Source organism: Coffea eugenioides, chromosome 11, assembly GCF_003713205.1.
Source record: "Coffea eugenioides isolate CCC68of chromosome 11, Ceug_1.0, whole genome shotgun sequence".
Lineage (NCBI taxonomy): Eukaryota > Viridiplantae > Streptophyta > Magnoliopsida > Gentianales > Rubiaceae > Coffea > Coffea eugenioides.
Genome location: NC_040045.1, coordinates 44,326,810 through 44,350,030, shown reverse-complemented (window position 1 = coordinate 44,350,030; position 23,221 = coordinate 44,326,810). Strand labels below are relative to the sequence as shown.

Here is a 23,221-nt window from a genome sequence, read left to right as displayed (position 1 = left end):
GGGCAGGTTGCTCGGCGGGGTTCATTATTCTAGCAGGAGACGGGTTGGGAGAAACTACGGGTTCTGGCCCAAATGAAATAGAAGGAGTAGAGCTGAGGGAATCTGAAGAGCTGCTATCTAAGAGAATGGGGCTAGCTGTTCTATGCCTATGGGCTGAACTGGTGACGTCAGAACTATCAGAACTATAAGAAGACATAAAAAGGAGAGGGGAACTTACTGGTGGAACGAGATCGGGTGGAAGGCTGATCTAGGTAATGCACGAACTGACTCTGGACTCCTAGGGCAAGGCAACCCGACGTGTTCTCGAAGGAAAAAGGATGAAGCAGCGAACTAAGGAGTGAAGGAGCGAACTGAGAAAATGAGAGAAGGAAAGTGAAAATAACGCTTGGAGGATCCTATTTATAGGCGACGACAGCGCGGGAAAGCGAAGGGGCGCGCATTTATTCGAGCAGTTTATGGGGAACCGTTCCTGACCGCCATAATTAGCCGAGACGACGGTTGAGGTGACAGGCGCGAACTGACGCGACGGTTGCTTGCGCCCCTCTCTGACGGGGGTCCCACAAGGAGCTGACATGACCTCCTGGAACTCGGCCTAGATTCACGCGCACGATCGATGACTCTAGACTTGAGGGGGGGCTAGTGTAGTGGGGCCCACGTGCACGTCGGCCCAGCCCGCAAGCTCGGCTAGTAATAGGTTCTCGGCCCAGCAGGTCGGCTTGGGGGCCCAGAGGGCGCGGTCTCCCCAAGCAGATGGGACGCGCAGGCCGCAGAGCCCAAGCACGCCTTAGCTGAGTTATGGAGCCCTAGGGAGAGTTCTGCTCCCATAAGGACTCCCTATTCTACTAGAAGACTACCTTTGGTGGTCCTATAAATACCACGCATGGGAAAAATACAAGGTACGCTATTCATAGCACCAACTCTACCCTCTTATTCACGAATCTTCTTCTGACTTGACCGTCGGAGTTGCTCCAGGGGACTTAGCCCCGCAGCTCGCTCACGTGCAGGTCGAACGCTCCAGCTCGCTCCCCAGGCACCGGGCCAGGTCGGACCTTCACTTCGGCAGTCGCATCACTTACCTTTTGACAAAAAAAAAGAAAAAGAAAAAGAAAAAGTGAGAGGTGCAGCTCAGCGGCATTGTAAAAATCCACGCCTTGAGAGAGAAAGGAGAAAGGCGCGGCAGGTCAGTTGCATAACTGTAACGCTTTTAAGTAATCGCTTGTTTGAAGCAATGTACCCCACCCAGAAAAAGCGTGCTCTTCAATGTCACGACTCATTGCGTAAACTAGAACATATTGATTGAGAGGTTTTTGGTATGCATAGGTCGGTGAAATTCAACAGTCGCATGATATTCACACAAATAATCATCGATACATTCATTCCACAGGGGAGAGACATAGAATAGAGATCCATCTCAATTTGATCCACTTTTTCTTGAGTTTAAACAAGATGAAATCCCGTTTGGCTCCCGCGAATTGGCCGTTTGCCGCCGTCCTCTTCTTCTGCTCTTTAATCTCCGATCTCTCTGCTGAGGTCCAAAGGTAAGAGCAAACTTCTTCCTCTGATTAAAGATTATGGGATAAAGTTAGTATCTTTACTTTTTTTTGGTTAATTTGTTGATTTGAAAATAGTGGAAGACCAAGAGGGAAGTGGGTTGGGGATGTTTTCTGGGTTCTGGCTTAATTGGTTAAGCTATTTTCTTGAGAACTATTGAGGTAGAACTTGAGGAAAAAGAATAAAAGGGGAAGTCGGGTCTGGATTCCTTTTAGTGAAATTCTTGCTGTATTGGTTTTTTGTTTTCTGGGGTGTATGAACAGAGCAGGAGAAAGTGGAGAAGTGGGTTCAGGATATCTAAACGTTGGAAGAAGAGCTTTGATGGGTTTTAAGGAGACTCCTAATGGTGGAAATATTACCTATGAATGCTCACCTTCAGGTCCTTGTGTTCCCTGTGCCTACTCTGAAAAGGTATGCTCACACTCTCTTGCCCCCTTTTAATGTAATTTTGATCAGATATTCATGACCATTTGTTCGAGTGTTTAGAATTTGCTATTGGAATAAGTGTATAGCCGAAAATTCTTTGACAATATTGAACTGATGGAATTACTTCAAGTTCTTGAGCTGATTGACGGGAATGTGCAAGCTTTAGGACTAGTTAAGTGAGAGGTTGTTGATTGTATTCTTTCCCGGGAAGTTAATTTAGGACCTGCTGAGCAAGTACCTGTGAACTTTAAATGCTGATTTGTGTTTTGTAAGCATTTTACAATGAGAGCTTGTTTGGTGCGTCTGCTGCACCATTATTCTATGTGGCAGGCTGAGTTAAAGACAAATTAGAGTATGCATTTGCCCTTTTTAAGCACAAAAAGCATGCATGCTGAACTTAACCTCGGATGCATTCACAAGCTAGACCGTTTTGATGTAATGGTTGGTTTGCTTCAATTTCCATACGTGGAAAGCGAAGTAAAGGATATAAACTTTCATTCGTCTGATTATCGCAATATGTCATATGTCGTCTTTAAGACCAAATAATCTATTCTAAAGCTGCTGTGAATTTTTCTGATGTGCACAAGAATGAATAATATTTTGTGGAGCACTACTGTATAACTATGAGGCTTGTTACAGAAATTTGAAACAGATAAATGGTTGTTGATCTCGATAAAATCCAAAAAGCTTCAAAATTTGCTTAGATGTTTGCTGCTATCCTTATTGAACATTAAGTACCAAGTCATTCTTAGCTGAACATATGTTCATTTGATAGTATTAACCTTGAGTTGCAGTAAGTTCTAATCATCAAATGCAATAGGAAATTCAAAGATGAAATGAAAAATGGAAAAATGTTGTTTTCTGTCAGTTTCTGTTTTTTTATGCCTCTTCCACAATCTGTTAGTTGGACTTAGTTTTGAAATGGCATGTTTGCTGTAGAATGATGAAAAGTATCGCTGCAGTGAAACTGGATATCGTATCCCCTTGAAATGTGTGGATACTGGGTCTGATTCAAAGGAGGCAAATGGCAAGAAATTGCAGAAAGGTCGATCTGCTCTTGAAAGCATGAAGGTTATGCAGCCTGTCAATATGAATTCTGGAGACAAGCTTACTATAATGGCATCACAGAGACATTTACTCGATGAGTCGACCACATCAGATGATGGCAGACAAGCTTATATTACTTACAGAAGTTGTATACCTGCTGCAAATGAAGAAAAGTTGTCTGTGCTGGGTTTTGAGGTAAGTTAAATCTCAACTCACGAATTCTTTGACTCCACAATGCCTTCTAACTATTGAACTTTTGATTGATTAAGACCCCTATACGTTAAAAACGATTCTCTTTGTACTATCCTGTATTTTGGATGGTACCCTGCTAGTTTTATTGGTAGAAACAAATAAACTGCAGACTGGAAGGGTATGGAATGAGTTATACCTGACAGAAAATAGGGTGCTTAGGAATAAAATTTAATTGTAACCGAAGCTGCTACCATCATGATGCAGATTGTGACCCACAAATGAATGGTTTCTAATATATTCATAGAATAATCATCCAACCTCATTTGATGAATACGTTAATGCAAACTTCTCTCTTTTCTTTTCATTTTGCTTGCTGGCTGGTGTGGGTTGGATGTATAGGTAAGACATTCATCATCATGCATAAACAGGTGCACTTTTGCTCAGTGGCGGAGCACGGACCATGGTTGTCATTCAGGGGACTGGGTCCATAGTGAGTGTAGGCCTGGAATTATTGTGCTTCAGTCTATAATTAAAAATTGTATTTGAACCAAAAACAAAAACAAAAAAACAAAAATTGTATTGAACAGAGAGAAAATAAACTTTAGTTAGTCAACCTTTTGATGCTAGTTGGGTAGACAGTACTGACTAGGAGTAAAGTTTGGGGACATGGGCTTGTGCGTGAAGACTAGTACCTTTGTGGTTTATCAAAAAGATGCGGATCTTCTGTATGCCAATACTTCGTGTGATTATATGCAGCTTTTTCCTTAGATGAACAACAGAATAAACAAGCTTTTAGTGCTTTTTGTCACCCTTGTTCATGTTTGTAGTCAAATCTGCTCTATGTAGGGGATTATGGTCGGTTTGCTGCTTATTGGTGGTTCAGCCATATACTTCAGAAGGAAGAGAGCCAACGCTGTGCCAGGGGGACAAGCCAGAGTACCTAATAATTCTAGGTTTTAAATTAGTGCTCCGTGGCCCTCACTGTCATTCATAAGGAGGAATTAGTTGAGGAATTTTCCCGAAAACCTGCTTCCCTCCTTTCCTGTATCACTTTTATTCGTGGTTCTTCAAATCCTTTTTGCATGTAATTTGCGCTCCAATTACCTGCTTTACCTGTAATCTGATTGCCATTTCAAGGTGGCTGCTTCCGAGTTATGCTAGCAAAAAATGTTGCAGCAGTAATTTAATATTAACTGTGTTCAAAGTTTAGGTGTAGAACGCTTGGTTTTGGAAGGGATCCCATCCGAGATGCCTTTTTAAGAATGATTTTCCCGATCCAGTGTTGGCATTGCTGTAATATTTTCTCTGAACCGAGAATACATCTTAAACTTCAATCTGTGCGCGGATATGCAAGACACTCATTCATAACCAGTACAATGTAGAAATCCCTTGTGCAGATAAAGCGAGAGACGTTCATTTATCACCTGCATGGTGAAAGCTACATCTACCCAAGATAGGAGCTCTGTAGTATCATATCAACTCAGCAGTAAAATGCTCAGCAGTTAAATGCTCCGCTACGCTGCTGAGAAACAGATGGCGCATGGCAACGCACACACCGCCGTGCTACACCAAGATTCACCGAATGCTTTTTTTAAGATTTAAATGACCGGTTCTTGGCAGAACTATTTGGGGCAAAAAAAAAAAAACTGAAGTTTCTAATCCGTCACGGAAAATTTAGCTGAAATAATTAGTCATCAAAACACGCAGCGCTGACTCAGAATAGTGCCGAGACCTGTGTCCTAAAATAAAAATTCTGACATTACATAACACAATATACCATGTCATGTTATTGCTGCTTCCTTCTATTCCGGAAAAAAATATACAAGACAAAAGACTTGGTGCCTTCCCATCAATTCTTGGGCAAGAATCCCGAGCACATAATCAAAGTCAGCAGCAGAGCAACGCCACAAAAAAAAAGAATGATGGTATCATGGTAGTAATAATCCTCAAACAGCAAAAACTCCTCTTTTTAGACACATCTACAGAGAGAATAGCAAGCGAGGACTACAAAGACCTGGCAGGAAAATAAGCTCACAAAAAATAATCTGGGGTTTTCCTTGTGGTGTCAGGTTCAATCTGACGAGGTGCTGGATCAAATTGGAGGAAATTTTGCTCCATGTTCTCCCCAATTTCGAGGATTGCAGCCATATTTCCGCACCGATAACAATAGTTTGGAGCACTAAATACAGTCACCACATTCTTCTCCTACAAAATAACAAGATTGAATAATTAGAAACTATGTAACGCACGATGCAATGAGGTCATTTCCCAGTCAACGAACCTGACACCAGTTATAGCCCTCCATGACAAGCTGATGGGCTCTTGAAATCAGACTAAGCCCATTGGTGTGGTTGAACTGAGCTGCAATATCCTGTCCAAAAGTGTAGCCAGCCCCACGAGGTGATATGCCCCATCCACACCTATCATCAGGATCAGACCATAACAGGTCGCACATTGGTCCTTCATGTGGGACCTATACAACCACAAACATATTTGCCAGCCAAATTCTCATTAGGAGTGGTAGAAAATTTTGAGCAAAATTCGAGACAAGTAAAAGAAGAGAGTTCGTCTCAAAGAAAGAGAGAGAAACCAAAGGTAGATTTGGGAACATTCAAAAACAGAAGGGGATCGAAAATCCTTACATAAAGCCAAAGGAACCACTTGTCATATATATAGAGAAAAGGTCATCAGCTAAAGTACGTGAAATTGAAGCTAAGAGTAATGTACCTCCTGTATGCGGTCCAAGGCTCGAATATTATCTAGCGTATCAAGTGATGGTGAAAGCCCTCCATGCAAACAGAAGATCTACAATAGAGTAATATTGCTATTGGAAGTGGTAATGAGATTAACTAAGCACACATATTCACATACTACTGCTCAAACCTGACTCTCAATAAGTGCTGTCAGGGGGAGGTAATCAAAAAGATCAGTAAAATACTTCCAGACATTGGCATTTCCATACTTCCTCAAGCATTCATCATAAAAACCATACCTGACATTAGGAACAAACAATTTGTTAATACTGAAGCAGGCCTGAAATGAATCAGTATGGTCCCTTGCTTCTAATTAAGCAAAAGAAAGGTTCATTTGTCGCATCCACAACAATAAAAAGGTCATAAGAGGAGGCTCACAAAGCTTGACTGAACAATATGACAATCGAATAGATGGAATTTCAGAGATCATCACTACTTAGGGAAAATAAAAATTGCTGGCCCTATATGACACTTGCTGAAGAAAAGACCAGGCAAGATGCATAGGCTAGAAATAACTCAACCAGGCTAAAGCAAGACACCGGGATAAACATCCTGATATATGGGACTTAAACTTTATGATTCATCTTCCATTTACATTCTCTCGCACAAACCCCACCCTTACATGAGTTTAAATTATTTGCAGGAATGATTCTAACTTTTCGCACAACAATGATTATGGTAGACGGCTGTTTGGATTCAAGAGTTTTTCAAAAATTAGATTTTCAAGTGCTATTAAAATTTTTAAAAAGTACTCTAAAAGGTACTCTAAAAAGTAGTCTAAATTTTTTTTAATGTTTAAAAAATATCCCAAAATATATTCTAAAAACTCTTTTACTCTTAAATATCCCAAAATATTTTCTAAAAATATCCCAAAATATACTATAAAAACTCTGCTACAGTAAAATTTTTCAAAAACACCCCCAAAACAGCTAATCCAAACGGATCCTGTAGAAAAAACTTTCGGACAAATTGAAGGGAGGATAAAAAAAATCTTTTGAAAGGAAATGAAATTCAGGAAAAACATATCACATGTCCCCCAAGGTTGACCATCAATGATACTTTTCACCTATAACCAACTCTCAACAGCATAATCCCAAACTAGTATGGACAGAAAAAAACTAAAAACTTATGCCTTAAAAGATCAGTTGGCATTGCAAAAAGAACCACAACATTACAGAAGTTAATTTGACAAAATGCAACAAACAGAAACCTTGTTGGTTCCATCCTTTCTAGCTTTATTCCTTCCCTAACCCTTCTTTCATACCACCTTATGCCTGTTTCATTCACCAGTTAACCACATAAGTATGTATTCAAGTATGCGAGCTGGAATATGCACCTACTGCTGCCAAGCAGAAAGACAAATAATATAGACTTACAGATAATGGAAATAAATACCAGAATGCTTCTTCTGTTGTGAAGCACAGAAGAATGGAGAAAAGTGCAGAGTCATGTCCAGGTGAGAACTAAAGACATATCCACTAAAGTATGTGGCGACTCCCATACTAAATTGTCCAAGTCTTTTAAATTAAACTTTATTATACAACCTTTATGATACAGAATTCCCAAATCATGTATTTCCCATGAAACAACAAGAATCCACATATTTAACCACAGAATTTGTACTCTTAGCAACAATGTGCTCATCCGAGCGTACAAAAGCCTTACACTTGAGTAATTTGCCGACTTTCATGATTTCCTCTAAGAATTGTGATTCTATCTCTATAACGAACTTTCAGAGCAACTAAGAGTGTGACAGTCTCCACTGAGTAGTACCCACGGTCTGCATTAAATGGAATTGTCATCAACAGGATATTGAAGTTTGATATCAAGGAAATATTGAATGTCAAGGAACAAGCTCTATAAGCACCAACTTCAAGCTCATAAAAGATACTCATCCAATTAGAAAGGCATCAATGGTGGAAAACATGTCTAGAGCATGGTTATCAAGCCATAAAATTTCTAAGATGGAAAGAGATATATTATACAGGAAAACATGAATATCATCTCTACTAATGCAGATACGAACTAAAAATAGAAGGTATTCAATGACAAGAAGCAGATAAGACCAATTAACCATCTGTTTAGAAGGCTCAAAATTACAAAGGCAAAATAGAAGTAATGACTAGTAGCAGCCAGAAAAGTTCCCATCATGACAGGAGCGCGACACCTCAAAACCAGAGATAAATTATCTTTCATGTTTCTTCCATCTATTTGGCAATAATCTAATAACACTAAGCAGTTTCCCCATCTTTTCAATGTTTGAAGAAAATCAACATTAAATTGCAGAACTATCAGGATGTTTAAATGCTAACAAATACTTCTGAGCATTACGTACAACTGGTAATCCATATTCCCAAAATCTGCAGAATTCATTTAAGCACCATAATAAATCTTGAATTCACCTATGGTAATTAAGTATCCATTTTCTTCAAACTAACAATGCTTCCACTTTCCAAATACTCCCAAAGACTGATTACTACTAAACAAAAAGGAAAAGGAACACCACTGATTACCATTCACTACTGAAATTAGACTGGTTAACAGATGGAATTGGAAATAATATGCAAATAGTTTACAGCAATAACATATAATAAATGAATAGCCAACAAACAGAACAGCATGAAGCTTAAGGTTCTTTACATATGCAAATCATCCCACAATAGCCAACATAGCCAACTTCCAAGGAATTACAAATATGAGAAGCATTGGCAACATGAATAGAAAAGTTTAACAATCTAATCAACAATGCCTCAACATGTAATTGCAGTTAGTCAGCAAATAGACTGTCTGTGAACAAATCTCATATGCATCGAACTCAAAGCAAGCCTTTGCTTTATGACACTAAAGCTCAATCATGCTTCTATCAGGTGAAGCAAGTAAAAGTCCAGTAGATTACAGTGACTAATGACATTCCCAGCAACTCTTCTAACAAACTCTCCAAATCAATTAGCAGCTCAGATCAAACATGTTAAAGCGCAAATCCGTTTACTAACACAGCAACTTCACCTTTCTTCACAAGTCATCAAACTTTCAAGTCGTGGATCCAATAATTCTTCTTCACCTACATTTCTTTAAGTTGCTTGCTGGTGATGTCAAATCCAAATTAACCCATAACAATCCACTCATTGCTGCCTATTACAAGTCAAATACCAAAAAATACTTGGCAGCTGAGCAGTGCAACTACATGCCACCATGTCAAGCCCCTTTTTTCGCCAAAACTTCCAGAGGAAATTGAAAACGTCAGCCAAATAGTCTCTTCATTTATTTGGTTCCTTTGTTCAGACCTTGTATATCGTGCAATACAATTCCAATAAGCAGTAATCAACCACTACAAACAACTGACATGAATAATGCCACTCGAACAAGGGATACAAATTTCCATAAATGCGAAGCAAAATCCATAGTCAAAGAAATTTATTTTCAAAACCTAGAAAAGTTATTTTGGAATGAACCCCTCATAATGGCTTCAGCTCCTTATACCACAGAAATTCCTTCGTAGAGCAAATCATAGATCTACCTAAACTGAAATATTCAATAATTTATAAACACCCATCCAAAACAATATAGACATCTTTGAATATGCCACTTCTTTTAAAAGCAAACACATCCCTTGATCACATATAAAGCAAACATATAAAAAAAAACCCATAAAAACCAAGAAAACTAATAGATAATCATAGATCACCAACTATTCGACCTTTATATGTACAGTGAAATCAAAGAAATCCCTAACTTTAATAAATTTCCTAAACCGGAAATGAATTGCTTACCAACGTAATCGCCCATGAATAGGTAATTTGTGTCGGGAGCATTTCCTCCTATCCGGAAAAGTTCGATGAGATCGTAGAACTGGCCGTGAATATCGCCGCAGACCGTCACCGGACATTTTACCGGCTGCACATTCCATTCTTCCACTAGAATCGCCCTCGCCTGATCGCAGAGCGTCTTCACCTCCGCCTCAGTCAGCGGCTTGCACTCCATCAATTGCTCTATCTGCCTGTCCAGATCCGCATGCGACGGCATTTTTCCCCACTCTTTTTTCCTTTCTTTTCCCTTTGTTTTCTCCGATCTAGGTTTTCTTTGTCGATCGACGCGAATTACAATTAGCTAAACGATGGTATAGGCCACCAAATAAACAAAAGAAATTACCGATTAATTGTCGACCAGAATTCACTTACAAATTCGATTGGCAGAGGAAATGACCAAAAAAAAAAAAACTAGGGCTCCAATTTCTCAATTTTCCAAATCATTTTCTGTTTTCTGAAATTTCTCTCCCGAAAATGCAGAGAGAAAATTCTTCCAATATATTGGCCTAGGATTATATATATGTGTGTATCTATATTTTATTAGAACATATATTTTTAAATCTATCGAGCTGTATGTATCTTTGTGTATTATCTGTATATGTGATGATGGTGTGGGAGAAGAGAGAGAGAGAGAGAGAGAGAGAAGAAATGGTGGAATGTGAAATGAAACTCTAATGAGCCCAAATGAAATGCAAATGTAAATGAAATTTGACAATTTTGCTAAAACAGTCCTTCGCATTTTGATTTAACCTGCATTCAGTCCTTTAAAGTCCAAATCAAGCAAATTTTTGGTAGTAAATCACTTTTTTGCCCCATTATTTCTAACACCATATTATAACTTTTCTATATACAAATAATTTGGAATGAAAAATGTCTAACATACTACTTCCCTTTTGAAATAAAATTAAATATATTATATACAATCTTTTTATTTAATAAAATGGCCAAACACAGCCCCAAAAAACACAAATGATTCTTTGCACATAATTCCTATTTTAAAACAAAGCAGCCGTAATTTCAGTTTTATAACAAGAATCAAAGACTTGGCATTTGGGTGTTTAAAAGATGACCAAACATCAGTATCAACTATCAAATCTAACCAAGTGTATTTGTCACCAACCAAAAAAAAAAATTAAGGTTCAATCTGTCTCGTTTCAAGCAACAGGTAGCAAAATAGGTTTTTACAGAATATGAGGGAGCATTGTAGTATTTTTGAAGTTTCCAGCATGAATTTGCATGTTATTTGTTAATAAATTAATAATGTTTTTGCTTTGTTGTGGCGTCAAAATTGTTTAACGAAATTTCTCGCTCCGGTGGCTCCGCCGGGTCAAAATAAAATGCTGGGGACACGTGTCACTGAAGCTGCGTTCTAAGACTACGAGCGTACGCGTGAGGCGCAAGATAGTGAAATGTGATTAATTGGGCCAGAATGAATTATGAATCCATTTTGATTTTAGGCGCCTGGAGAAGTGGAGCCCACTGTGGAAGTGTTTAAGTACAAGGAGCCAAGATGGATCAAATCTTCAAATTTGTTACGGCCCAAGTTTTTGTTTGGATTGAGTATTATTTGAAATATTATTTGAATTAATTATTATAATATTTTTTGTGATGTGATATGATGTATGTGAGATAAAAAAGTGGTTAAGAATATAAAAAATGTGTTTTTGATACAAGTAAAATATTATTTAAAAAAATTTACAATCCAAACACCATTTGTCCAAAATTATTTGTGTTTACAAAAAAAATTAATTTTTTATACACTGACAGTGTGTATTTTGTCAATTTCGAATTGAATGATAACTATAGTAACTATTGTAAAGTTGAATTTGAAATTCAAATTTTGGATATGTTTCATGCAACGAATTTAGAACAATACCACGTACTATGAATTTAAATTTGAAACTCAAGTCATACACATATGGCATATATACAAAGCTGTAAGTGTAAAAAAAAAATCACTATACTATCGTGTATAAAAAGTTAATCCTATAAAAATTTCACTTAAAATCATACCAAGGAGGAGAGGAGCCTCGTCCACGAGGAGGATTACGTGGCTAAAACAACGTTTATGTAAGTGTGACACAAATTTTTTTCGAAAATAAATCAAAATTAATCTAGTACCATTTGCGAGGGAGATTTCCAAACCATTTTTTTTTTTTGGAAATAATGAAATCCATTTAGTTCTTTCCTTGTAGACTTTTTCAATTTGCACTCGAAGTTGACTTCAAAGTTGGCTGTTAGATTTTGCTACTGTTGAATCACATTTCAGTCATAAAACATATGTTCATCTGAACAACAGGAAGTAGTCAATGGCGGAGTTGGAAATTCTACTTATAAAATAGGTGGTGGAGTTTGATTCCAACCTGACTGTTACTTCAGTCAGTAGTCACTTTTGGCCGCTATTTTAAAATTACCTGCTCATATATTCTTCTTGTGTTGTGAATTAATCCTCAAGATTTCTGTCACTTGATTAATTTGTGTATAAACTATATACTATAGGAAGATATATATAGCAGTACAAAAACTTTTGACACTGAGGGCAGTTTTACCATATTCAACATAGATCACTGATCTTACTCATTATCTCTTGCTCTTCATAATTTTAGACTCTGGAATTTGCAAGCATCATAAAAGGACCATTCACAACAGACAACAGCAATAGGACCATTCAAGGAGGTGATTACAAAGCTATACTTCCATCTTCTTCTTCTTCTTCTTTTGGGGTACAAGGGAAAGTTGAGTCGTTTACAGACTCGAGGACGCCACAAAACGAGGGGGGGTAGTGATCTCCATCACATCAGCGCCAAGTATAGATCTAATTCCAGCAGAGGGATCCTCTGTGCTTTCTTCGTTGATATATGATTAAGCTTTAATTTACTTCTTGTGGAAAACAAAAGCCTGCTACGACAAACTAGAAGACGAAATCAGTATTCGAAGTTTCATTCAGGGACAATGAGGCCTCCCTTTCATGCATGCAACTAAAGATCCTGTCCTCTGAATCTCTTTTTCTTTTATCCCTTTCCGGTAAATTGTCCCACTTGTTGAGTCTCAATAACTTTAGACCAAGTCTTGCTTGCTTCTAAGTAAAAACCAAAAGGAAAAGAGAAATAAAAAGCATAACTAGTGATGCATTCGGAGTTCCATCCATCACTTCACATTCCGAAGGAATTAATGGAATTTTTTAGTTTCGACTTAATTTTGGCCGCCCTTTTTCCAAGCCACGAGACTGCAGAGTCTGGCATAGCTTTGTAAGTTTGAATAGGTCACAGTCCAAAACAGTGTATACACCATACACATTACAGTACCAAAGAATCCAGTGATAAAGACTAACACGAGATGCTTTCACCTTTTTCTTCTTTTTTACAGGTGCAAACACCTTTAAATGGTGGATTTGCTTTTGTTTTGGAACACATACCTATTAAGAAGTTGGATAAATATTTAAAAGAAGAGTACGTGAAATAACTTTAAAACAAAATTAAAAGCATAGCTGATTGATCAGACAGATAGAGATTCTCCCTAGTGTGCATGCATGCATGGCTGCTAAAAACTTTTCTGGTTGCTTAATTTTTTATGTTCCATCAACTTTTGTAAATGAGAGCTAGTATCCATCAAACTTGTTCTTCCACTTCCAAAATTTCGACTGCCTGATCTCGACTCTCAAGACTCCGTCTCTCTTCTCTAGAACAACTAGTTGTACACTTGTCCAAAACACATTTAGAAAGGGAAAAAAAAAAAGAAAAGATTCTACATTCCTACAACAGTTAGCTCGTCTGTTTTTTTGACAACATTTTCTTTCCTTGTCTAAAAACACATCCCCAAGAGTCCATTAACTCCCACGAACCTAGCAAATTGATCAAGTCAGTAAAAAATCTAAACAATCTGGGATTTCTCAAACGCTGTCAATAAGACATGGTCACATTTCCAAGAAGTACATACAAGAAAGCAAATGATGGCCTGCAGTCTCCTCTGCGTTAAATCGTAGCTTCTCTTGGAGTCTCCTATGCTCGACCTGGTGGCCGGTGAGAGTTGCCAGCCCTTCTGTTGAGAATGAAGCAAGTTTGATTCAGTGCCAATAATTATAAAGCGGGAACTTATTTCTATTGCATGATCAAGCTTCTGTCCTATTATTTTTTGGTAAAGACTATCTCCAGTGGCTAGTTTGTGTTTTTGAAATCTAGAAGTACGATTATTCACTTTTGGTAAAGAAGATGCCTGACCAAAAACTGCAGCCCCAATTTATCAATGATAGATATATTTCTGATTAAATTAGGGTGCTTAGGTGTGAGGATAAAGGACGAAAGGAAGGGAAAAGAAGAAAAAGAGAAAGAAAAGAGGACAACATCAAAAGGTTAACTTAAAGGCCTCGTAAGTGGAGAGAACAACATGAATATATATATATGTAGCTTAAACACATGGATTAAGAGAGAGCCTCTTAGCCAATACTTTTCTTCATTTTTTTTTTCATGGGGCTTTAACATAATTGAAGAAAGTATGAATTATGGTCAAAGATTATGTTGTAAAGTAGGGAAAAACACTACATATCCGTTTGACATGCTTCGTCCCTACATGATCAAAGATGGTCGGGGAACTTGTAAAATAGAGTATAAGCTAATATTCTCTAATCTAATTCGGTGGTGATCGGCCAAAGTTGGGCTACAGTGGATATGACTTTATATAATCATTGACTAATGATATAGGTGTAATCCATCTGTTTGTTGTATATAGCATCGGCTTTCACATGACTAGAAAATGATGAAGAATAGGAACAAAGAGCTTTTTAATTCTTGATGAACTAGGTTATGGATGTTTAAGTTTCGCTCTATAATTTAGAGAAAGAAAAGAATTTTTTTTAATGGTGATATTCAAGAACGACTAAATTAAATCAAATACTTATCACAGAAGTCAGTATAATCACACCAGAATTATACTCTAATTTTCATCCACCACTATTACTTAATTAAATCAGCATGGCGGTGAAAAATATCAAGAGACAAATATTGAAAGCATGCAGATCACGAGAATACAATCAGAGTAAGTAAACTCAACAAGTGCAAACCTGTTGTGGATGGGGTCTGGTCCATTTGGAACTCTTCTTTTGCTGACAAAGTTAATTTCCAAATGTTTATGAGCATTAAGAAGCCTCTTTCCTATCAGTTCCATATGCTTCCAACTTCCACCTGCTACCTCAGAATTTAGCGTTGCTGCTTCATTCTCTAAGATGCCTACCCACAAGAACCAAATGAGTCCTACCAGCAGAAGTCTTCGAAACAAAACATCTGAGCACCACCTGCCACTTCTGCCGCAATTCATTTCTTTGGCTCTAAATATATATCAACTTCAAGATTGAAAGGGAACGCTGCTGCACCTTTTTCCGTGATCAAGAATTTTTTCCTGATCAAGAATATAGATGAAGGACGGAACAAAACAGGATTGGCAACAAACGTAAGTGTTGTACCTTTGGAGCATATAAATGAGAGTAATAAAATTTTGAGGTGGAGAGCAAACGAGAAAGACAAAGAATAGGATGATTTGCTAAGACTAAAAGTGATGTCTTAGCTGCTAGACCAGGCCGGGGGGTGGGGGGGGGGGGGTTTACTGCAAGGGATACGGATGGTTGGTTTTCTTTATAGATTGGAGCGATTCGGTTCCTTTCTCGAAGCTAGAGAGAGAGAGAGGTGAGCTGGTTCGAACGTGACATGGAGGGAAGACATTGCTTTATACTGATTTTAGGACCCCCTTACCTTATACCACATATTGTCTTTTTTGCTTTGGTTTGTGTATTTTCATGCACATACGATACCAACAATAGCATGCCAAACTATAATTCCTTACGTACAGTTCTTTGATTGCTGGATTCCCAGATATATAAACGGATAAAATAAATCATTCCCAGGAAACTATTTAACTGCATGAGTTCTAAAATTTCAGATAGTTAAATATCTTCCACGGTAAAGATGGAATATTTGGCACATTTCAGAAAATTTGAAACTACATTTTCTGCATGAGTCAATCATTTTTGCACCTTAGAGACTCGTATGTGATCCATAAACGCCACTAATCTTCAAATAGTTGGCCTTCCTCGTCTAACTTTGACTCACTAGCTAAAAATTAGTTCAAAAAGCAAAATGATCAGAAAGAACTTATGGGCTTAATTATCATATATCATTCAAATGCAACATCGCTATCTTCTCTTTGTCAAGAAACATCAGTTCTTTAAATTGATGAAAACTGATATTCAGAGCAACAAAATTAAGAAATTAAAGAACTGGATGGTATTCGTGGGGCTACTTTTTAACCCAAAAAAAAAAAAAGGAAAAAAGAAAACTAGTATTCATTTTGATTAAATTATCGAAGTAATCTGAGAGCACGTTCGTATATTGTCCTCATTATTTGAGTTTGAAAATTTGTCAACCTTTTCCTTTTTCTAATAAGTTAATTTATTTGAATGAAAAATGGTTCGTAGATTAGGGGGCCACAATGGCGACAAAATTTTTGGTTATATTCGCGCAATCTCTTTTGGAGAACAAATGAATCATTGAATTGTTTGTGCGACTTAAGTTAGGAAGAAAATTTCAACTGCTGAGCTCGTGCCTTGGCATCGCTCACTTGGACATAGCTTTTCGGGGAAGATCTTCACTACAAAGGCCCAAATTATTTATACGCTAGATACCAAGCTTCAACCAAAATAAAACGGCACTAGGTCGCATCATTATGAAGTAAAGGAATTTCAGTTATTCTATTTCTTTTTTGTTATTATAACAAGCTCTCAATAAACTATTCAATATTGGGAAGGGTGCCCTTTTTTTTTTTTTTTTTAAAGTTTGGACGAATTCTGCAAAGTTAAAGTTGGCGTATGAAATAATTTTATCTTTAAAATGTGCTATAAAGTTGGATTGTACAAAGTTTAAAATCCATCCTTTAGAAGGATTGATTTGAACAATCAACAGCTTTTAAGATAAATTTTTGTTCTCTAAAGCAAGAAAATATTGACATCATGCAACTAGAGGTGTCAAAATGAGTAACTCGATGGATTTGGGCAAATCATATTTGTGTCAATCCATTTATACCCATTTAATAAACAGGTCAAAATGAATCAATTTGTTTATACTCATTTAATGAATGAGTATTGGATATATCCAATTATTCATTTATAACTCACTTGAAATTTTACTGTTTTTTCACATGTTATTTGACAAGAAATAACGATATTCTATTGTTATCAGATCAGTACAAAATGCATACTTATTTACTTAACACCCACTAAAATTTGAGTTTAAATGCATAATTATTTTTAAATAAATATAAATAAACGAGTCAAGTCAACCCACTACCTACTAATTAAATTTAGACATATTTAAAGTTCATTACATATCCAAATCCACTTATTGGTGGACGGGTCAACATATTTAGATTGTGATTGATACTTCTACAAGCAATCGAGCTTGGACTCAGAAATTTGTGTATGCTTGATCGCCATGCGGGTTTCAATCAAGAAATGTACTTGTCATATTTTTCTGGTAAGACACGCCAAACTTTTAAGTACATTAAGCTGGAGTTAAAAAAAAGAAAAGAAAGGCAATTCTTTTACTTAAACTCGAAAAGGGGTTCTCATCATGTTCATTTAGCTGCTAAATGTTTTACAAAAGGTGCTCTTTGATTTTAAATCAATTGTGTCCCTCCTTGCCCCACATACTTAACCGCTGGTATACCAAAACACCGGAATAGTTTATTATACTTTTGGCGAACGTAGTTAGAAAGTTTAACATGTAAAACAATCAATGTTTTGCAAAAAGTTTAGATTGACCAGCTAGTTTCTTTGATATACATGATTTAACATTTCAATGCTAAATCCTAATTTTCTAGATAAAAATTACTAAAGTTACAATAATATATCTGAGTACTTGTTTTGCTTCAATTGTCTTTGGCCCACGTAGATGCTTCAATAACTTGAGCCACTCTTAGTTGAAGTGGTTTGCAAATTAAATCCCATCACGATGGAGATAGATATGATCTTTTATGAAGATGGGAATTGGAATATTTAGCAGAAACTTCTGTACTAGATTTCATATAGTATTACAAGATTGATTGCACCTGTTGCTTCGCCAGATTGAAATGAAAAGCTGGTTCCGGCCTCCATGGAGCAAACCAAGCAGAAGTGTGACATATATATTCATATTAACTGTCTATCGTTTCAGCTGGTTCCTTTTCTGTTCTGTTGATCAAACGGAATAATATCCCCTACACCTTCCTCCAGTTGAATAGAGCATCATTTTGAGGACATTATACAAACAGGGAAAAATACAAAAGTTGGCCCCCTCTTGGAGAATCAATGCTCGGATCAAACAGTACTAGTATAAATGGCTTCACAGGCAAGATTAATAATTAACACCAACACAACAAAGGTTATTACACGTGCTTGGGCACAATTTGCTCTCTTTTTGTGCCCTTCAGATAACACATAACTGGTAGGGTTCGGAGAAAGTAGTTAGTATTTCTTGGTTTATAACTCTTTTATACACTGACAGTGTATGCATTAGCGGGTCTAGATGCATCCTACATATACGACATTTGATGCTTAAATTCAAATTCAAATGATGTGGCATTCATTCAACCCCGTTAATATATACACTGACAGTGTAGAAAATATTAACATATCTCTGATGTCACAATGGTGAGAACAAGTTAAATCTACTTAAGAAAAGCCCTGATAACGCAGAGCATGGCGACAGAAATTAAAATTCTACGAATTAATCAAATGCGCGTGGATTAATGAGATATGAAAACAACCAACCAATCCATTTGAGTTGCAGTTACCATCATTTTGTGGATTACTTTGAGTTGCGATTCGTCAGTTGATGCTGTAATAGATATAATCTGTCTGCTATCGCATATGGCGTGGTGAAGAGTTAATATTTTAGAACTCAAATACACATGAGGCAATCAAACACAGATCATCCAATCGACCCGAGATTGCTAAAAACTCAGATAAAACTCACATACCACGTACATGCATAATGGCTAGGCTAGCTAACAATGCAAAGTATCTTTAGGAAAAAAGAAAAAGAAAAGGTACAGCTGGAGTCGCTCACTCGAGCTTATCAATGACAAAATGTTGTGTTTGTTGCTTGGTAGGTATTGATGATTGAGAGAATAAAGAGATTTACATCGGATGCTAGAACCAGTAAACAAGAGCATTGGTTCCAATGACATAAACCATAAGTAACTCTCACTGAAGTTTCATAAAGAAGGCTCACTGTTATTGGCTCGAAGGGCATATCTCCAGCTATACTTGTTAGCTATCTATCAACGTCCCAAAATTCTAGCATAGTTCTTTTCCTAATTTCTCTGAACTTATATAGGTCAGAGAGGATCGACTTCGTATGGTCAAAAGCCAAAAAGGTTTCTCAGTCGGAATGGCTGCACAAAGAAATTAAATGCGCATCATGAATATTCCAACCCAAAAAAAAAAAAAAAAAAAAGACTCGTGGGAACATGAAATGAAGCAGCATAGTAAGTTTGTCTCACTTTGAGAATCCCCTTTGCTAGCTGCTTAAATAGTAAGAGTACGTACATATGGAGCTGAGCAGATGATAATATCCATCCTGATAGCTATTGGCAAATAAAATTGCTTGGAGAAGGCTAACATTTATGTAGGTTGATTATTCTCTCCCAGGTCGGGGACTCATGGAAAGTCAATTTTCGTTGGTCTCGAAAGAAATTAATAATACTAATGTTGTTTAGTCGTGTTTCCTTTGCATGTATTATTACATAATTAATTATCTTATCCTCTTTATGGATTCGTACACGACAACTTTATGCAATGCGCTTTAAAATTCGACATGGTTTGTAGCAAATGGAAAGCAAGAGAGAATAAGTGAACAGGTAGCATAAAAGGTGCCCAAAACTCATGAGGATTCTATATGCTCCCAACACTCATCGTTTATTAGGCAAAAAGGCATACACTTCCCCGGTGTCTAATCACGCTCCTCTTTCAGCTCTTTTCCAAGATCAAGATGCATCCTTCGAGCGCCAATGGGCCAATCTTTCTAATTTGGAGACCATTTTTCTCGCACAAGTTTCTTTCATGGTGGGTTTAATTTGTAAGGATCGAGTTAAATATTTTTTGCCACTCGTACAAATCAAACTAAAAATGGTAAATTATTAGTAAATCCCCTCGCGGTTTCGCACAATTACCACATGACTCGTAGTGTTTCAAAATACCCACATAATCTCCTTGTAATTTTGTGTAAGGTAGCTAGATATTTGACAAAAAAAAAAAAACTATGTAATGTTGTTAGTTGAAATATCAACAATACCCTTACTTAAGTACGAAACAGAATGAGGGTCTAACTATTGTGCATAAAACAGTAGGAGAATCATGTAGATGTATGCAAAATAATAAGTAGAAATTTTTGCAAAATCATAAGAGATTAAATAGATACTGTATTATAATTTCACCACTCGAGTGTCTGAATCAATTATCATAACTAAAGAAGGTACTTTTTACACAAAATTGTAGAGTGGTTATATATAAAGATCGATGTTTAAAATGTTAAGGGATCATGTAATAATTAATATACAAAATTACAAGATATTATTAGAAATTTACCCAACTAAAAATCCAGAATTAACTATTTGGTTGGTAATAGTGTTATAATGGGTACAAAACAAGCTTCTAATCAAAATCTGCAATTTCAACGTCTGACATGCTACTTTTGTACTTATTTGCTCTCTCACTTACAAAATTACGTAAATTTGTCTCTCATATATACAAATCGCACCATTTTAATTTTAAAAACTATCTCTGGAGAATTTTAGTCTGAAAATATCACGTGACCACCACGTGATTTCGATTTCAGGACCCAAAAAAGCATCACGTACTTATAATTTATCATTACAATTTATTATTATGTTTCTATTTGCTTTTCTTCATTCGTTTCTCCTTTGACCTAGTCTAATTGGTACTTGGTATTCTATATTGTTGTTATTGGTTTTCAGTTTAAATATATTTGGAACAATTTGCGGATCTCGTTGTTGGATTATTTTATACATGATAGAAGAGATTTGTGCTGATTAATTTTCTTTTGTTTTCGTAAAAAGGAAAAGCGTCGGTTAATCATTCAATCACTTAATTCTAATAGCGCTTAAACAAACAGATTAGAATATAGTGTATTTGTATGGGATTGGGTATACATAGTATAATGTCAATTTATACAAAACAGTCCAATTTATCAACCAAAAGCTAAAATAGCTGTAATTTTACAGAAGGATTCGGTGCAGTTGATTCACGAACGAGTTGACTATGAAGCTGGATCTGGCGGCTCTGCAGCATCATCGTCGATGTCATCCCCATTCGTGTCATCACTATGTTAGGCTGCCATGCATAACGGGCCCAAATCATGTAAATGCCATTTTCAAGCAAAATCAGGCCCTTCCATTTAATATGGGCAAAAACCTTAAAGATATGAGCCCCCAATTCAAAGGTCTGTTCCTTTTCGACTTAGATTTTCACTTTAGTTTTTTTTTATTAATGCTCATAATTTTTAAGGACAAAAAAAGTTTTGCCAAATTTACTAGGATAGAACCAAAAGCCCAATTGTAGTGAACCAGCGGCATTATATTAATTAAACTTAACTATCATAATCTAGGTAGTTGGCTCAATAAATCTTTCTTCTCTCCTCCCCACTTCTCAAATCCCATCATTCCCCTACTTTAAAAGAAATTAAAAAAAAAAGTGGTTGGATTGCATTTTTTTTTTTAATAAGAAAGCAGAGCATCATATTAAGTACATTGTTGAAAATCATCCAACATGAATCGCTTGACATAATTTAGAAAAAAAATTCTTTAAAGGGTCGATAAGGTTAAAAGGATTTAGCATAAACAGCTAGCTCATACTCAAGTTGATTATAACGATTAATGCAGTACGCACAGTCAAGCAAAAATCCTAGTTATTGCTTAAAGTTACATGAATTTCAAACGCTTTTCCTGATGCAATTAATCATCGAAAACTAGGTCCGGGATAGGAACGAAGGAGGGTCAACTGCAGGTGCTAAAATTGTTAACTTGTAACAAATATTCTAGAACTTTTAGCAATTGAAAAGAGGGGGAAAAATCAAAAGATTATTTGATAAGTCATATGTGCTAAACGGATGCAAATATAAAGGACGAGACGTGTGGCATCTATATTACTTACTGTTACACTAAAATTGTTAGGGAACAAAGCAACAGTGTAGTATTATTCTAAACACACTGTCTCTATTTCTTATAAGGGATAATTGCAGAAACCTCCCCTGACTTTTATAGTAATAGCATTGACCTCCCCTATCAATTTTGAAATAGCATTGACCTCCCCTATTAAAAGTTGGAGGCAATTTAATAGGCAAAAGTGGGTCAATTTACTAAAGTACCCCTGACATGATTTAATTTTACCAAATGAATGTGATGAGTACTTTCATCAAACTCAACAAAACATTTGTTAATAAAAATTACACTAAATTAACTATTTCTACATAGTTTAACTAATTAACTAATTAACTAATTAACTAAATAACTAATAATCTAATTAATTAATAACTAATTATCTAATTAACTATTAACTAATTAACTAATTATCTAATTGTTAATAGTTATTAACTAATCAAACTATTTCTACATAGTTAAACTAATTAACTATTAACTAATTATCTAATTAACTATTAACTAATTAACTAATTAATTAATTAACTAAAGCTGTTGTCTGTCCGAAACTAACAAACTATTTGCATGTTAAACTAATTAACTAATTAACTGCTTAACTAATTAACTACCTAATTATCTAATTAATTAATTAACTAATTAACTAATTTTTGTTTATCTAATTAACTAATCATCTAATTAACTAAAGTTGTTGTCTATCCGAAACTAACAAACTATTTGCATGTTAAACTAATTAACTAATTAACTAACTAATTATCTAATTAATTAATTAACTAATTTCTGTTTATCTAATTAACTAATTAACTAATTAACTAAAACTGTTGTCTATCCGAAACTAACAAACTATTTGCATGTTAAACTAATTAACTAATTAACTAACTAACTAATTAACAAACTATTTGCATGTTAAACTATATGCAGTACGCATTATCTATTTAAAGTATCGGCTCTTTATGGGTATTTTACTTTCAATCTTTTAATTTATGATAAAAACATCAATGTTTGTAAGTAAAATTCAAAAAGTGTTACAAGTAATATCAATATTCTTATTTTCAAACATTTAATTTATGACCCTATGCCCCCCCCCTTTTTGTAAGAATATTACTGTAATACTTTTTGAATTTTAGTTACAAACATTGACATTTTTATCATAAATTAAATGTTTGAAAGTAAAATACTTATAAGGAGCCGATACTTTAAATAGGTAATACGTACTGCATATAGTTTAACATGCAAATAGTTTGTTAATTA

The 23,221-nt window shown here is 36.0% G+C and overlaps 3 protein-coding genes across 3 annotated transcripts; 1 reads left to right on the top strand and 2 right to left on the bottom strand.

The window, feature by feature from the left end:
• Window positions 1-1,265: 1,265 nt before the first annotated feature.
• LOC113753161 lies at window positions 1,266-4,398 on the top strand. Its single transcript, XM_027297259.1, has 4 exons — window positions 1,266-1,538; window positions 1,815-1,962; window positions 2,917-3,219; window positions 4,063-4,398. Exons 1-4 carry the CDS (start codon window positions 1,447-1,449, stop codon window positions 4,174-4,176), a joined length of 657 nt encoding a protein of 218 aa, XP_027153060.1. The 5' UTR covers window positions 1,266-1,446; the 3' UTR covers window positions 4,177-4,398.
• Window positions 4,399-4,882: 484 nt separating this feature from the next.
• On the bottom strand, window positions 4,883-10,409 carry LOC113751530 (serine/threonine-protein phosphatase PP2A-2 catalytic subunit). Its single transcript, XM_027295569.1, has 7 exons — window positions 10,148-10,409; window positions 9,740-10,047; window positions 7,635-7,749; window positions 6,100-6,208; window positions 5,944-6,021; window positions 5,498-5,689; window positions 4,883-5,421 (listed from the first exon to the last, which is right to left on the bottom strand). Exons 2-7 carry the CDS (start codon window positions 9,990-9,992, stop codon window positions 5,248-5,250), a joined length of 921 nt encoding a protein of 306 aa, XP_027151370.1. The 5' UTR covers window positions 9,993-10,047; window positions 10,148-10,409; the 3' UTR covers window positions 4,883-5,247.
• A 2,970-nt stretch (window positions 10,410-13,379) lies between these two features.
• Window positions 13,380-15,334, bottom strand: LOC113754275 (CLAVATA3/ESR (CLE)-related protein 25). Its single transcript, XM_027298655.1, has 2 exons — window positions 14,832-15,334; window positions 13,380-13,813 (listed from the first exon to the last, which is right to left on the bottom strand). Exons 1-2 carry the CDS (start codon window positions 15,083-15,085, stop codon window positions 13,774-13,776), a joined length of 294 nt encoding a protein of 97 aa, XP_027154456.1. The 5' UTR covers window positions 15,086-15,334; the 3' UTR covers window positions 13,380-13,773.
• Window positions 15,335-23,221: the final 7,887 nt, after the last annotated feature.

What these genes read in the sequence shown, in the direction of transcription:
- LOC113751530 (XM_027295569.1), bottom strand. Translation starts at nt 9,992, where the DNA reads ATGCCGTCGCATGCGGATCTGGACAGGCAGATAGAGCAATTGATGGAG. An exon ending in CAGCACTTATTGAGAGTCAG is followed by an intron (nt 6,022 to 6,099) that starts GTTTGAGCAGTA and finishes ACTCTATTGTAG; the next exon opens with ATCTTCTGTTTGCATGGAGG. An exon ending in AGGGCTATAACTGGTGTCAG is followed by an intron (nt 5,422 to 5,497) that starts GTTCGTTGACTG and finishes GTTATTTTGTAG; the next exon opens with GAGAAGAATGTGGTGACTGT.
- LOC113754275 (XM_027298655.1), bottom strand. Translation starts at nt 15,085, where the DNA reads ATGAATTGCGGCAGAAGTGGCAGGTGGTGCTCAGATGTTTTGTTTCGA. An exon ending in CCAGACCCCATCCACAACAG is followed by an intron (nt 13,814 to 14,831) that starts GTTTGCACTTGT and finishes CATTCTCAACAG; the next exon opens with AAGGGCTGGCAACTCTCACC.
- LOC113753161 (XM_027297259.1), top strand. Translation starts at nt 1,447, where the DNA reads ATGAAATCCCGTTTGGCTCCCGCGAATTGGCCGTTTGCCGCCGTCCTC. An exon ending in CTCTCTGCTGAGGTCCAAAG is followed by an intron (nt 1,539 to 1,814) that starts GTAAGAGCAAAC and finishes GTGTATGAACAG; the next exon opens with AGCAGGAGAAAGTGGAGAAG. An exon ending in TGTCTGTGCTGGGTTTTGAG is followed by an intron (nt 3,220 to 4,062) that starts GTAAGTTAAATC and finishes TGCTCTATGTAG; the next exon opens with GGGATTATGGTCGGTTTGCT.